Source organism: Chrysochloris asiatica, unplaced genomic scaffold, assembly GCF_000296735.1.
Source record: "Chrysochloris asiatica unplaced genomic scaffold, ChrAsi1.0 scaffold00220, whole genome shotgun sequence".
NCBI classification, from domain to species: domain Eukaryota; kingdom Metazoa; phylum Chordata; class Mammalia; order Afrosoricida; family Chrysochloridae; genus Chrysochloris; species Chrysochloris asiatica.
In genome coordinates, this window is record NW_006408738.1 from 4,793,125 (window position 1) to 4,810,118 (window position 16,994).

The 16,994-nt window shown below is 44.9% G+C and overlaps 1 protein-coding gene across 1 annotated transcript in view; it reads left to right on the forward strand.

Annotated features, from left to right (window-relative positions):
- Positions 1 to 16,994, forward strand: part of SH3RF3 (SH3 domain containing ring finger 3) — a 660,635-nt gene that overhangs the window by 347,546 nt on the left and 296,095 nt on the right. The window contains exon 3 of the mRNA XM_006873039.1: positions 13,939 to 14,202. Coding sequence (XP_006873101.1) covers positions 13,939 to 14,202 — 264 coding nt within the window. The remainder of the gene's footprint in view (positions 1 to 13,938; positions 14,203 to 16,994) is intronic.

Genomic DNA, 16,994 nt, shown 5'->3' on the forward strand with positions numbered 1-16,994 from the left:
GTAAAGATTTACACCCTCGGAAACCCTGTACAGGGTCGCTATGGGTCGGAACCGACTCGACGGCACTTAACAACAACAATGATGGTTCTGGTTTTAGCTTCTTGAAAAACTGTCAGACAGTCTTCCACAACTACTATAACATTTTGCATTCCCACCAAAATGGAGACGTGTTTCAATTTCCTCACATCTTTGCCAACATTTGTTTGTTTTCTGTTTTTATTTGCTGTTGGTTTCTATCTTAGCCATCCTAGTTGTTGTTGTTGTTGTTAAGTGCCATCAAGTCGGTTCCAACCCATAACGACCCTGTATAGGGTGTCCAAGGAGCTGCTGGTGAGCTTGAACCACCAACGTTGCAGCTCAAATGGCTTTGCAGTCTGGCGCATTAACCCACAGCGCCACACTAGGACTCCAAACCCTCCTAGAGGAAGTGAATGGTACATTCTTATGGCTTGGATTTGCATCTCTCTGATGGTTTAACACTGAGCATTGTTTCATGTGTTTGGTGGTCTTTGGTGAAATGTCTGTTCAAGTCCTTTGCCCATTTTATAGTCCAGCTTGTCTGCCTTTCTGTTGGTAAGTTGTCATTGTTTTATGTGGGTTTCAGTTACCTGGCACGTGGATTCTGAAGGTATTCATTCTCTAACCGGTAACTTCTCTTTTCACATTTTGGTAAAGTTTCTTGATGAACAAAAGTTTTTAATTTTTATGAGGTCCTATTTATTATCCTTTGCTGTTTGTAGTTATACTGTTATTGTTGGTTAGTGCCTTATGTAAGTTATGACTGAAAGCCACCCTGTGTAGGGTTTCCAAGGAGCAGCTGGTGAGTTTGAACCACTGACCTGGTGGTTCAAACCTACCTTGCAGTCCAGTGCTTTATCCCACAGTGCCACACCAGGACTCCATTGTATCATATTAGATATGTCACTATGAAAAGTCAGCCTAGTGCTTCTGCTTGTTCTGAAAGTTTATGGGTTTAGTTTGCACATTTAGATCTTTCATCCATTTTGATTTTTTTTAAATATGATTTGAAGCATGGAGACTGTTTTATTTTTCTGCATGTAGAAATGCAATTTTCCCAGCACCATTTATTGAAGAGGCTTTTCTGTCTCCATCCAATGGTCTTTGCACCGTTGGCAAAAATCACTTGTCCGTAGATGTTTATTTCTGGACTCTCAATTCAGTTACATTAATCTACATGTCTGTTGTTATACCAATACCAGACTGTTTTGATTACTGTAGTTGTGTAGTATGTTTTAAAATCAGGAAGTGGGAGCCCTCCTACTTTGTTTCTCCTTTTTCAATGTTGTTTTAGCTAGTCAGGCCCCTTTACCTTATAATGTTGAAGATTTTGTTTTCTGCTTCTGTAAAGAAGGCTATTGGAATTCTGACCAGGATTGCTTTGAATCTTATAGATCACTTTGGATAGTACTGACACCTTAACATATTAACAATTCTAATCTATTAACCAGGAAAATCTTGCCATTTATTTAAGAGTGCTTTAATTTATTTCATACTGTACCAGAACAGTTCGAAAGATTAGCATTTGCTCGAGATCTAATGACACTGAAGGAAGAAGTCCAAGGTGCACTGAAGTCACTGATAAAGAACAATGTTCCGGAATAGATGGAATAGAAATTAAACTTTATCAACAAACTGATGCAACACTGGAGGCACTCACTCATCTATGCCTAAAAATTGGGAAGACAGCTGCCTGGCTAGTTGATTGGAAGAGATCCATATTTGTGCCCAGCCCAAAGAGAGGTGACCCAATGGAATGCAGAAAGCATCATACAATATCATTAATATCACATACATGTAAAATTTTGCTGAGTATAATTTAAGAACTGCAACAGTGTATTGACAGGAAACTGCCACAGATTCCAACCAGATTCAGATAAGGACATGGAACCAGAGCTATTATTGGTGACTGCAAATGGATCTTGACGCAAAGCAGAGGATACCACGAAGATGTTTACCTGTGCTTTATTGACTATGCAAAGGCTTTTGACTCTGTGGATCATGACAAACTGTGAGTATTCCAGAACACTGAATTGTGCTCATGCAGAACCTGTACATAGACCAAGAGTCAGTCGCTGGAATAGAACAAGAGGAAACAAATGGTTTAAAATCAGGAGAGGTGTGTGCCAGGGTGTATTCTTTCACCATACCTATTTAGTCTGTACACTGAGCAAATAATCCAAGAAGCGGGATTGTATGAAAAAGAACGTGACATCAGGATTAAAGGAAGACTCACTAAGAACCTGAGATGATGACTCGACCTTACTTGCTGAAAGAGATGAGGATATAAAATACTTACTGATGAAGACCACAGCCTTCAGTATGGATTGCACCTCAAATACCCTCTCCACTGGAGCAATAAATAGCATCATGATCAATGAAGAAAAGATTGAAGTTATCAAAGACTTCATTTTGCTTGGATCCACTATCAACACTCATGGAAGCAACAGTCAAGAAATCGAATGACATATTACATTAGGCAACTCTGCTGCACAAGACCTCTTTAACGTGTTCATGAGTGAAGACATCAGTTTGAGGACTAAGGTGTGCCTGACCCAAGCTGTGGTTTTCAGTTGCTTCATAAACAAGTGAAAGTAAGGCAATGAATAAGGAAGATGGTAGAAGAATTGATGCATTTGAGTTATGGTGTTGGAGAAGAATATTAGCAGTATCCTGGACTGCTTGCTAGAAGAACACACAAATCTGTGTTGGGAGAAATACAGATGAATCCTCCTTAGAGCCCAAGATGGCCAGACTTTATCTCTTGTACTTCAAACCTATTCAGGAGGGACAAGTCCCTGGAAAAGGACATCATGCATGGTAAAGTAGAAGGTCAGAGAACAAGAGGAAGACTCCCCAGTTAGGTGGATTGGCACAGTGGCAGCAGACGTGGGCTCAAGCTAGACAGCGATTTGTGAGGATGACTCATGACCGGTCACTGTTTCGTTCTGTTGTGCATAAGGGCACTCTAGTCAGAAGCAAACTCAACAGCACCTAACCACCACAAGAACAGTCTCTTTCAGCAGTATTTAATAGTTTTCACTGTATATACATCTTTCGCTTCCCTGGTTAGATTTCTTCTTCAGTATTTTGTTCTCTTAAATATTCTTGTAAATTGAATGGTTTTCCTAATACCGCTTCCTTCCACATTTCTCATTGCTGGTCTATAGAAACCCAACTGCTTTTGTTGTTGACCTGGTATCCTGAAACTCTGCGAAATTCCTCGCTAGCTGTAGATGTTTTGCTGACTTTCCGTTCATTTAATATATTTATTGAGCCTGTGGGTGTCAAATCGTATGCTAGTTTCCGAAAACAAAGTGATAAATGAGGAAGATATTCCTGATCCTTACTTGGCATTTGCTTCCAGTGCAGAGTTACGAGGTCATTATGGACCATTTCGATACTTAGAAAATTTTGCTTCCTGGGATATTTGTTGCCTCAGCATACAATCTGTGCTCATCATTTTTATAGTACCTTCTTCATTAAGAGATGAACAGCTCATCACGTATCTTCAATTTTATTCTCTCAACATTACTAGGAAATATGGAAGGGCAGATTTGAGCATCTCCAGTTTAGGGGGGATCTAAGCCTCGGAGAGTTAAGGGACTTTGTCACCAGCCCCATTTCAAGCCCACCAGAGAACGAGCACTGTCTCCGATCCCGACACCACTGCTTTGACGCCAGCAGTGTGCTCTTAAGTGGACCATGCACTCAACTTTCATGGATGGCCCCTGGTGCCTGCCCCCCTTTTCCCAGGACTGAGGGACAACTATGCAAGCGTCTGGCTTTGGGCCACTCTTAATCTTGTCCATCCATCCCAGGACTCAGCAAATTTGTCTCTGAAGAACCAGATCGTAAATATGTTTGGCTTTGCTGCCAATACAGTTTCTGTACCAACTACTCAGCACTGCTATCGTAGCTCAGAAGGCGCCATAGATCCACTGTAAAGAAATGGGCATAACTGTGTTCTAATAAAACTTTATTTATAAAACCAGGCAATAGATGGATTTGGCCAGAGGGCCACAAGGGGGCTTCAAAACGTTTGTGGGGAAATGCCATTAGCTTTTCATCCCATTTTCCATGAGCTTTTTGAAGCCCCCTTGTATTAGAAAGTTTCTCTTTCCTCCTCTCTTACTGACGACAGCAATATAAATGCATGTATGTGGGTGGGTGAACTATGTTTGAAAACAGTATTTGTGCCAGTGTGTGATGCACTCAGCTACTAACCAGAAACTTGGAACGTCTCTCACCCTGAGGTACCTCTGAAGAAAGTCCTGGAAATCGACTTCTGACAGTTCAGCCATGGGAACCGTGTGGAGGACAGCTCGACTCTGACACGCACGGGCCTCCGCGAGGCTAGATCGACTTGTCAGCCACAAATAGGGCTGGCAGGAATGTGTACATGTGTGTTGTATGCACATATATTCATTTGAACCAATATGTGCCAATTTTTGTACAATTTCTGAAAGATAAGTTCAGGAACCTGAGCTAGGCATTCTGAACCCTAAATGAAAATTTATTAATGACCAAGATATGTGTCTACCTACCCTAGGGTTAAAACTTTCTCCAAGCAATTCTAATTATTGCATGGTTTCATAATTATCAGGACAAAATTCATTTTAATTTCCTTTATGAATGAGATGTTTTAGAGCTTTCTTCGCACTTTAGAGAAGGTTCGTCATAATTAGCAGAGTGGAAGGGATCTTCGCCCTCAGGCAGCCCAGGACTGCTTTACAGACGTAGAGAGACGCTGAGAGACCAGAACGAGGCCTGTGGCCCGGTTCAGGTGGCAGACCGGGATCTGTTCTGGACCCAGAGTCATGAACCAAGGCAGTGAAGGGAAAGGGGGTCTGTGGGCTGTTGGGATTGTATCTGACAGAACAGGAGTTACGTGGGCATCGAACAGGCGAGACTCCTCAGGGGTTGGAAACCTCATTTTGTTAACTTTGTTCAACCCTTGCATGGAAGCCCATTATGGAGCAGAAGGGAGGAGTGTGGGGAGTCACAATGCACAGGCCTGTGTCAGAGCCCCCTGAGCAATAGTATGGAAGCTGAGGTGGTCATTAATGTCCAGCCAGACACCCTTAATCCATTCGTACCATTCAGTTCTGTCTTCTCCCAATGAGGAATGGAATGGCACGTCACTCCTCTTCAAGCCAGGGAGCCTCCAGACGTCTACGTTTTAATTTCGGTGAAAGGATCCCATTTCATGCTTTGTTAGGGTCTCCTGTCGTGCCTTTCAGGGCCCCCTTTTGTGTGGCAGTGGGCCTCATTTTGAGTTCCTGTGACTCTTATCTTCCCTCTCTGCTCAGCCAAATGGCGCCCCAGCATCTGCGTCAAGACGCCGTCTGAATTTCTATCAGGAAGGCTTGGTTTCTAGCTCCTTTTGTGCAATTAATTCTAACCTTTTCCATATCATGGAAGCTTCTAGCTTTTATTCCTCACTTTGTGTTGTTTCCCTGCTTGTCTTTCTTAAGAGGAGGAGGGAAAGAAGATGGGTGCACATTGGTTAAGGCTCCTGGCTGGTGATAGCTCTGCCCTTACGTTCTGGGCGTCAGGGTGAGGAGGGCCCTGCCTAGGCACTCCGTATGTAGTTATGAAGACGTTTGATTAGCAAGGCTGAAACACGGATTACAACTAGATGCTGGGGAGTTATTGCTTAAGAGCTACTACATTTCCCCTTAAACATCATTGGGGAATGAATAGCGGGCATGATTGTACATGGTGAATGTAACATATGTCATGGAATCACACGCATGAAAAGTGGCTGAAATGGCAAGTCTTTTGTTATATATATTTAGCCGCAATGAAATTCAACAAAACTCAGAAACAACTAAATGCCAACAACTTCACTGTTATTTCATCCTAAACCCTAAGCCTGTGTTGTTGTTGTTGTTGTTGTTGTTGTTGTTGTTGTTAAATGCCATAGAGTTGGTTCAGACTCATAGCCACCCTGCTGGTGAGCTTGAACTGCTGACCTTGTGGTTCAAACCAACTTTGCCGTCCAGCACATTAACCCACAGCGCCACACCAGGACCCTAGCCACAACATAGATAATCATGAGTTAACAACACAAAAATGTCAGAGAAGCTTCTATGAGGGCGTCGTTACCTGTGCATGCCAGAAATAGGTTGCTAATGAAACAGAGCTCCTCAGGAAGCTGGTGTTTGACTAGAATGTCAACCGTGTGTTGTAGCAGTTCTACAGAAACTCTGTAAGCACACGACTGGCATGTTTGTTGCTACAAAGCTAGCCCACCCTTGAAAATCCTGGTGCTGAGAAATACCATTGGGTGTTGTCTGAAGCTGTTCAGGCTTTGAAAAATGCTTGTGTTTCAGAGGGAGCATATACAGGATGGTGCTCCAAGCCCTTCTGCCTGTACTAACAGACACCACAAAGTCGCAGCGGGCATCGGAGGCAAACCCACTGAGGTTACAATTGTGAGCATGCGGAGTTAGAACAGAGGGCAAACGTGGGTTAGGACCAAACAGAGGTCTCCACTGCTTGGTGGAACCACAGTTTCCCTTTCTTCCTATTCAGGCCAGGGAGTAGAGGGAACCACCTCACGGTGCCTGAGACAAGAGTGGAGACCCAGAAACATACTCTTGCCATTCAGTAAGTGCGGTTTGGTATGTCCCCCAAAGAATAGGGTGTAGAGTTCTGTGAGGTCTGATCGTCATGAGTGAGGAGAAGTCTTCATTTGACGGAACAAATCAGCTACCTTGGAGTCTCATCAGTGATGCTAAGCCAAGGGTCAGCCTGTGAATGTGCCTCTGTGTGTCTGTTTTCAAACATCATTATCTTCACTATCAGTATTTCCATTGATCTTGGCCATAAAAATATCCCCAAATAGAAAGAACAAAAGCAAATATCCCAACTGAGCTACTTCTAACCCATGTGCAACTTGTTTTTAAGAATGATTTCTCAGTCGGCTTCCAAATGACCTCAATTTGGACCTCGTCTTTCTCTTTGCTAGACGAAGCATGGTCCTAGTGTCTCTCCTCTTTCCAGAGTAATGTATGTGAGGGACTAGCAGTTGACTTCACATCCTTAGAAAAGTGAATTAAGGTTTTTGGTTTTTTGGTGTTTTTTTTCAAAGCATGAATTCCTTGAAGAGAAGAGGGTGTGTTGTTTTGGAAAAATAAGGTTTTGTTTTTGTGTCTTGATGGATTTATTACGAAGTTGCAGAGGCTAATTGGAGGAGAAGTTTGAAGCGCCGCCATATTCCTTATGTGGAATGACAATGATACTGGGTTATGTAGCGCCTTGCAGGGGGAGGAATCCAGCATGCTTTACAGACTCTCCGCACAAATGACTCCATCCAGCCCTAAGCCACCAGGTGGCTTTAAACCCCACGTCTCCTAACAGCTCCCAATGGAAGTGAAGCCCAGTCACCAGCAAATATCACTGACTTCAGAGCACTGCTGACCTCTCTCTCAGTGTGAGGAACAGCAGGCCAGCTTGAGATGAGGACCTTTGATGGAGTCTGGGAAAAGTTCAAAAACTAAATAAAAACGAGAAACAAGCAAACAAAAAAAGTCAAGTTGCTTTGAAATCTTCACTAAGCATGCTGAAACATGAGGTTCTGCTAAAGTGGTCTCTTTGTTGTAGGCAGGTCATATCTTCAGAGTGGCGTGTCCCCAAAGCAGTGCGGAATGCTCTCAGCATGTCTGTGTTTGGGGGAAGAACTTGTGCATTCTTTTTGATGGTTTTTGTTATTCTATTATAAATTTAATGGCTACTGAGTCCATTAGTTAGTGACCATCTGAGGGAAACAAATTGTGTTGAATCACTTATGATTTATTTTGGCAGTCCTGGTGTGGTGTTGTAGGATAAGCATTGGACTGTTAAATACAAGGTCAGTGGTTCGAACCCACCAGCTGTTCCTCAGAAACCCTATACAGGGTCACTATGAATTGAAGCCAACTGGGTGACAGTTAACAACAACAACACAAAGCATCTTGTGTTTCAGATAAACGTTTTGGGCCCTGTTGTTGTTCGGAGCCAATGTGGTGATTTCACTCAGAGCAATCCACTGATGGAGCAAAACTCATCCCTGGGGCTCCCTAGCTTTCATCTTTGCAAGGAGAGATCACCAGGATTTTCCCGGACAGTCTGTGATTGCTTCAAGCCACCAGCTTTTTCGTTCACAGCTGAGTACTTAACTCTTTGTACCACCAGGTCACCTTTCTGTCTTACCCACTGCTGTAGTATGGCATCTAGTACAGCGTCTGGCATATTGGAGGTATCCCATAAATCCATGAAAGAATGAGTGCACAAGCATGGGGAATGGAAAAACATCAGAATAACAAAGGAACACAAACAAAAACTAGGGTCCTATGGGAAGCTTCTAATGAGGAAAAGAGGAGAGGACTTTGGAACATACTCAGCTGTGGAACTGAAGCCCAGGGACTTCGTGGCTGCAGAGAAATAAAGTCACAACTGCTTCATCACAGTGGGCAGAAGACAGGGACAGTCTGGGTCAACATACTTAAAATAAGATAATGCCAAATATCACGTGTGAGATCAACTCATCCTACATCTGAGAGTGCTCACGTTAAAAGGTTTTGTTTTACAGTGAAGAAAAGTGATAACTCTTAGCAGCAATCTAAAAGTTAATGGTTTGGTCCAGGCAGTGTTTTGGATCTAAAGAACTCATAAATAGATCTCAGGGTCCCTGAATTAGTCACAATACATGCCAAGCTGCTTGCTATAATGAAAAGATAAAGCATATTGTTGTTGTTAAGAGCCATCAAGTCAGTACTGACTCATAGTAACCCTGTATAGGGCTTCTGAGAACTGGCTGGTGGATTTGAATCTAGTGGTTAGTAGTTCAGTGCTTATCTTACAGCGCCACACCAGAACTCCCTGCTGTTGTTAAGTACCATCTAGTTGCTTCTGACCCATAGCGACCCCATATAAGGTTTCCAAGGAGCGGCTGGTGAGCTTGAACCACCAACCTTGCAGTTCAAACCAACTTTGCAGTCCAGCGCATTAACCCTCAGCGCCACACCAGGACTTACTAGAGACATTGAAGTGAGGAAGCTGCTTGTCCATCTCTGATGCCAGGCTGATCCTCCAGCTGTAACGCCTTCTTCCTCACTGAGCAATCCCTGGGGATTTTCCCATTTGGTGACACTCAGTCACTGTTAGCAATAGACTTCTGACTAGGTGGACCCTGAGTCCCAGACTTTGGGGAAAATAACAAATAAGGAAAGTTCTACCCAACCCTGAGCTCAGGCGCTAAACCCAGATGTGTTTGTTAATCCATATATTCATTTATTCAACTGACATATTTGAAGATGTAATTACATCAGGTCTGGGCCCAGAATTCAAGGTGCAATAGTGAACCAAAGCAGACCCGGTACCTGTCTCCATGCTCTATGGGGAAGACGCCCACTGATAATATCGTCACACAAATGACATGTACCTACAGCTGTGACGAGTGTTATGAATAAAGTTACTGGCACAAAGAGGCTGGATGCGTTTGACCTGATTGGGTCCTGAAATCTAAACGATGAGCGGGGTTTTGAGCAATTGTTCGTGTCCATCTTTTCACTCCTATTCCAGGGAGGCCCGCAGGCGTAAGACCTGGTCCCACATCATTTCACCATTCCACCTGGACACTGGGCCTTTGCCTCTACAGTGCTCCATGCCAGCTTTGATGCCTGCCCTCTCTCTGAGTCTAGTGAATGTGGTGTAGAATGCTGTTTGGCATAAAGGAAGCACATTCGTCAGAGCCCACTACCTTGTTTGATCCCAGTAGACAATGAAGATGGTGCACTGGGCATGCGTGAACACCCACCTCTCCACAGGGTAGGACGTTAAGCCCACAGTGAGGTTTGTGTGAGACATCTGAGTAATGAGCCATGAAATTGACATTATAAGTTTTAATTATTATTAATGCCTTGCAGTGGTAGTTGATGTTAATTATCCTACAGGCTTCCCAGATGTATTTTCCCCTTTTCGTTTCATTCCTTTTCCTTAATGTCTTGAGCCCATCGGATGGTGGCTAAATACGATATTTGAGTACAATTCCTCCAAAGGGGAACCGCAGTGTGAGAAAGGAGATTACTGAACACTTCTGTGGTCAGAACGGAAACAGGTTCCCGAGAAACCTGCTCAGTTTTCTTGGGCTTACATGTGGAGGGGCTGAGTGTCAGCAATCTTTTAGGCTGCTGGTGTTAGATTTGCAGAAGTCTCCCTGTAATAACGGCCCCCGGGCTCTGGGCCTTCTTCATGGACTAATTAGTTCATACTTATCAGGGACTTGGAAGATGAAAGCCTGTGGAAATAGTATCACTGTTTTTCTCCATTTCCTAACAAGGAGAAGCAGTTTCTGTTTGCCCTCAGAACTGTGGCCTGTTTCCTTCTCTCCTTTCTCGTTCTCTAACATGCTGACTCCAGGCACTTTGGGGAAGGGATTAGAGCAATGTTTCTCTCTCTTTTCTCTTCTTCCCTCTTCCTTTCTCTACTTTCTTCACCTTCCCCTCTCCACACCCTAACTGGCATTGGCAATATTTGACCACTGGACCAGACCATAGCTAGCCAGCCTAGATCTTTGTTGCTTGACCCCAGCCCTTTGTCCCCCAGACAGTCAGCTGTGGCCTTGGGTCTCAAGGTGTTTTGCCCAGGTGCTGCCTGAGGAAAGGTGACTCGGGGATGAGCGTGGTCCATACAATGCATCTGCTGCTTCCAGCGGCCCTGAGCCCGTCTCTGCCCTGCCTTCATTGCCAGAGCTCGTGATCTTTGCCCCTTCATGCGGAGCATGGATTGGAACCTTTGTTTGGATTTGTGTAGGGTGGGTGGGTGTGCAGGAGACTGCCAGGCCGCATCAGGCTTGTGTTTCTTTTCTAACTTCCCTACTCCCTCTCCCTGCCTCAGGAACAGCCTTGTTTAGTTTCTACTAATGATCATGTAAGGAGCCCTGGTAGCATAGTGGGTTATGAGTTGGGCTACTACCTGCAAGGTCAGCAATTCAAGTCTACCAGCCACTCCATGGGTGAAAGATGAGGTTTTCTCTGCTCCAGTAAAGACATAGACCTTGGAAACCCTATGCAGGATAACTAAGTGTAGGCACTGACTCCACGGGACATAACCAATGATCACATAGCATTGTTGTTAAGTGCTGTTGAGTCTATTCTGACTCATAACGACCCTTTAGGGTGTCTGAGGAGTGGATGGTGGGCTCGAACCACTGACCTTGCAGTTAGCATACAGAAAACACTGATTATGAGCTAGGAACCCTGGTTCTTCTGGACATTGGGACCCCAGTTCTGAGAGTTTTGATTTCATCAGGGCTCTGACCTTGAGTCAGACCTTGGGTCCCAAGGTGGCTTGCCCGTACATGTCACTGTGGCCTGTGGAAAGGTGGCTTTTCCTTGAGCAGAGTCCACACACTGTGTCTGCTTCTTTGGGAGGTACCGAGTGGCAGGACTCCTGGTGTGGCACTGCAGAGTAAGCACTGGACTACCAACCACAAAGTCAGCAGCTCAAACCCACTGGTACTCCTTGGACAGCCCTTTGCAGCCACAACAGTGCAGTGGAGGGTGTGATGCATCGAGGTACTCTTCAGATGCCAGCAGCATCCCACCCCTAGTTGTGAGCATCAAAAATGCCTTAAGACGTTGCCAAATGTCCCCTGGAAGCAGGGACAAAGTGCCCTTGTTTAGAATCCCTGGTCTAGGGGATGACCGGTCCTTCTATGGTTGTGAAATTGTTCTGGTGGCTCACAGCCAACAGCCTTTTCCATTCTTTTCTGATCATAGTACTTGTATTTCAAAATGACCTTTTTCCTTGGCTCTCTAAAATTGGAGCCGATTACAATGTTTTGTACTTACAGTACAAAGCTTTCCAGGATGAGTGTTATTGGAAGTAAAGGGATTTTTTTTTTTTCCCTCATCGAGTTCTGCAATAAAAAAATCCTTTGGTGTTACTGTTAATTGGCTGGTGGTGGCTGTTTGTCAATTTGTCAGCAGGTTCTGTCTTAACTGCTATCGTTTGACATTGCTGAAACATAAATGTAGAATGATTGAGTCGCCAACATGTTATTAAGTCCTCTATTAAGAATTTTTCAGTGTCCTAGTGCTTCGGGCTTTTGTGCCTCTATTGATTGATTGAAATACTGAAGCACAGGCAGCCGTGATGGAAAGTTGCTAAGGGACAATAGGTAAGGATTTTGTTTGGTTTTTCTCTAGTACAGCATTGGGCTTGGCCAAGCTTACTCAAATGAGTGGGTGCTAGCCACCCTTAAAAAAAAGGAAGCTAAATCCCTGTGGCCGCTGGTCTTCATGAAACAGAACCCATTTGAGAATCCCTGGAGGTGGATGACAACATCAAGTAAAGAGTCCGTTGTTTAGTGGACTTTTTATTGGAGGGAAGCAGAATTCAAGTGTGGATTTCAGAGCTAGTCACTGTTTGTGGCTAAAGTAGGCAGATGACTACTTTGTGGGCTGACTGACCAGGGAACATGACTGAAGTAACCCATGTTGTTAAAAAGAGGAGAGTCTTTTATGTGCTTGCATTGAAATTCTGTGTGTTGTGGTTACGTGGTCTGCAGTAGCGGAGAACAACGTTTAGAGGTTTGAGTGCATTAGGGACCAAGATCCTGTGAGGGATCTTTTGACAAGCACTTGGCCAAGTTGTCTGCATTGTCCTCAGCTTCATAGATGTGTGCCATTGGGCCTGAGAGCTACTGAGTTAGATTGGCCAGTCAAACCAATACAGGTCAGTCCCCACCACTGGAAAACCTCTCTGAGGCACGAGGGTTCTGAATAGAGAGAAGTGATTTTCGTGGTTGGAAATCCTGCTGCTGTTTAGAATAAATTCACTGAGAATCCCCATCCACCAGAAGTCAACTCAACATGGAGTGGTGGATAAGAACTTTCCAGAGCAGATCAGCCTGCCTTAGTGACATGGTGTGGCCGTAACAGAATTATCCATAGTGGGTGCATTTAAAGGACAGAAGTGTACTTACTCACAGTTCAGGAGATGGAGTCTGAACCCTGGGTGAGGGGTCCAGAGGAGGGTCCTTCTTTATCTCTTTCAACTTCTGGTAACTGCAGGCAGTGCTTGGTCTTGTATCGTCCTCCATTGTTACGTGACGTTTGACCTCCTCTGTGCAGATGAGTTTCTCTGTACATTTTCTCTTTTAAGTCAGAAACCTTATACAGGTTCCCAATGGAACATAACAACTCCATTATGATCTCTTTAGCATGACGTCAGAAAATCATTTCCAAACAGGGTCACACTCACAGGTATGGGTTGGTTGGGTTCGGACATACTTTTGGAGAGGGATGCAATTCAATCTACATCGTTGTTCTACCTCTTACAGGTGTGAGATTTAGGCAAGATTCTTTATTTCTTTGTGTCTCAGTCCCCTCATCTGTAAATGAAGATACTATTAGCACCTTTGAAATCTAGAGTGAGATAGTATATCTGAAAGGCTTGAATAACATGTGCTATTTAAGGATAGATGATTGTCTGGGGGATCACACAGGCCCTCTTGTCTCTGCTGAGTTGTGGAGTGTGTGGGATCCTGGGGCAACGTGCCCATTCCCCTTTAAAGTTTCCCACTGGCAGAACATTCTGTGCGCACCCACAGCAACAGAGCCTAACCTAAGCAGTTGTTGTCGGTTGCAGGTTATGGTCACCCCATGTGTGTCAGAAGTAGAACTGTGCTCCATAGGATTTTAAGTGGCTGACTTTTCAGCAGTAGATTGCCAGACCTTTCTTCTGAGCTGCCTCTGGGTGGACTCGAACCTACAACTTTTCACTCAGCATCAGAGCACAGTATCTACCTGCACCACCCAGGGACTTCAAGCTTCAGAAAGCCCCTTTTGGTGCAAATTCAACCTTGGGTAGGCTAAGGGTTATGCTAAATGACCAGGTGTTTTCTTTTGCTTTCAGAATATCTCCCAGCTTCCCTATGGAAAAGCCCTCTACAGTTATGAGGGGAAAGAACCTGGTGACCTCAAGTTTAACAAGGGGGACATCATCATCCTGCGACGAAAGGTGGACGAAAACTGGTACCATGGAGAGCTCAGCGGCAATCAGGGCTTCCTCCCCGCCAGCTACATCCAGTGCCTCCGACCCTTGCCGCAGGCCCCGCCCCAGGGCAAAGCACTTTATGATTTTGAGATCAAGGACAAAGACCAAGACAAGGACTGTCTGACCTTCACCAAGGTAAAGTACAACAACTCTTAAGGCACACCTCTCCCAATCTTTTATTTATTTATTTATTTAATTAATTTTGGTCACTTACAGCTTCTGTGAACACATGCCATCCACACACATCTTTCCCCTGCCAGGAAACCTGGAGGTTAAGAGCTTGGGTTCTGCAGTCAGCCCTTCAGGATTTGAGTTCTGCCTTCTCACTGAATCTCTGGGCAAATTATTTAACCTGCCCATGCCTCAATGAATGGGGATGAGGTCCAGATGGTAGCGATTAGCCACTTTCTTTTGGCCATGTGGCATCATCAATGGATTCAAGCATGGCAACAATTGTGAGGTTGACCCAGGATTGGGCAGTGTTTTGTTCTGTTGTGCATAGGTTCGCTATGAGTTGGTTCCAACTCAGTGGCACCTACCAACAACAACAAAGCCTTTGTGAATGAAGTGAAGTGGCCCACAGCCCAACCCACTCTGCCCCAAAACTGACACATAGTCAGGGCTAGAAAAACATGAACCACTGTGAGCGTGAGTAGCAGGTCCCCCTGGTTATTTCTGGTGCCGCAGGTACAACAGAATAAAGAAACAAGGGCCTTGAGAGAGGGGGTTTCGCAGAGGAAACTACTGTACGCAGCTCATCGAGCTCACAGGGAAGCAGGTCGTCTGGCCCAGCAGTCAGTTTAGCCATTGTCTCATCTTATAAGAGCACCGGAGATAGGATGAAACAACCCGTATCCCGTATTTAGAACTGTCAGGATCAGACTGGCCAACAGCGACCAATGGTTGGTAACAAACAAAATGTTGTGTATCTAATGTGAGTTGTCCTGGAAGGTTGTAGTGGAATGATGAGCCTGGTTTCTGGCTGTCCTGACCCTCTGAGATGAAATGTTAAGGGAAATAGAGGCGGCAGCTCTGAAGCATTGAAGGTCTCACCCCCTTACGGCAATATCGGCAGTTACCATTTACTCATCATCTATTATAGGTAGTGTCCTGGTATGGCACTGCAGGATAAGCAGTGAAATACTAACTGCAAGGTTGGTGGTTCACACCCAACAGCTGCTCCTTGGAAACACCATACAGGGTCGGGTTGCTCTGATCTGGAACAGACTCAGCATCACTGAAAGTCAATGTCAGCATTAAGTGTCGAGCTGTACTAAGTCCTCCCTCTTTAGCGTCATGCGCTCTCCAAGGTGCCAAGGGAAGGATGTGGCGCTTTGTGTTTCTAATGATGGAGCTAAAGCTCAAAGAGGCAAGGTGAACCAAGGTTAGTTGGTCACGTGTCCTTTCTCCTCTTTCTTTCCTCTTGGCCTCTGCCCCTCTCTCTCTCTCTCCCTCACGCACATGTGTGTATGGCACACACACAGTGTTTCGAATACCAGAGCTAGAATTCTAACTCACATCTCTTGTCTTAAAACCCATGTTCTTACATATCCTTGCACAGGACACTATTCCTTTAAATTAGGCCCTCAAGTCCCTCAGATGCCAAGAGGGCATTGCTTTGTTCTCTCTTTGTCAGCCAGGCATTGAGAACTGGTCTTTGGCTCTGTGCAGAATTTGGCTGTGCTGCAGATACCTTTGAACCATCCACAGAACTGCAGAAGTCCCAGGTAGTCCAATGTGCATGCCCAGGTATTTTTCAACTACAACCTTCTTAGGATGAAACCGGGAGGGTTGAAAAAGCAGAGTGATTTTGAGGAGAAAAGGAGTGAGACCTGCCCTCTGGATAAGGGTCCCACGTGTTTGTTCTCCTGGGCTGCGGGTCACGTGGCCCACTCAGTACTGCTTCCTGGGTTGCTGACGTTCAGTGTGCAGCTCGGGCTCCCTGCAGGGCTGTCAGTGCGGCACAGCTCCGTCTGTCTGTTATTTAGGTCGTCTTCCATTGTTCAGCCTGACAGTGAATAATCTATTTTCCATTCAGAGATTCAAGTCTTTCTTCCTTCCTTTCATCAAGGTGTTCTGATGCTAATTTCAATTGTCACCTACCTGATGAAACTTCGTAGGAAGCCAACATGGAGGTCCCTCGCTTTCTTTGTGCAAAGGCCAGTGGGGCAGGCTGCCAGGGGTGTGATTTGTCAGGTAGACGGGACACCAGCCTTGCTCATGTCTTTGCTGTGTGGACTCTGGAAACCCTCTCTACAGAGAGGAACGTCCTGGGAATCCGTGATGCTCGGTGACACGTCACCCAGACCAATGACTCCAACTGTCCTTGTGGGTCTCTGGGTAGACTCTTCCTAAGGAGAGAAGCCATGTATTTGTCATCCACAGTCCAGCTCAAGGCTCCTCCAAGCTCAGTTTGCTCCTATAGTTATTTTCATCAAGAAGATTTTATAGTAAGACACCTTCTGGGCCTCAGGTGAACTCTTCTTTCACTGAAAGCTGCCAGCTGTTTGCAGCATCTTATGCAGTACAACATCTCCCAGTGTAAGCAAACTCTACCAGGTCCTGCCACCACCAGACCCCTGCTCTATTCTACCACCCTCTGTGTTCTGTGAATGAAGACCAGAACTCATTGGACAAGGAGAGAAAAACCATTGAACTTGCTATTCCTAGGAGATATTGGACACACTCACTGATTGCCTGCTCTCCTGGGGCTTGTAGTCTCCTTGGAGGAACAGGCAATAAGGAAGCCGAGAAATAAATATGAAAAGGAGAATTCCAGAGAGTAATGAGCTATACGGAGCCACACAGTAGGTAGGCTAAGAGTTCAAAAATATTTAAAGGTATAAGTTAATATTTGCTATTTCAAGAGAAATATTAGTTGTCCTCATGGAAGAAGTTGCAACTTCTTAGATGCATTTTGTGATGCT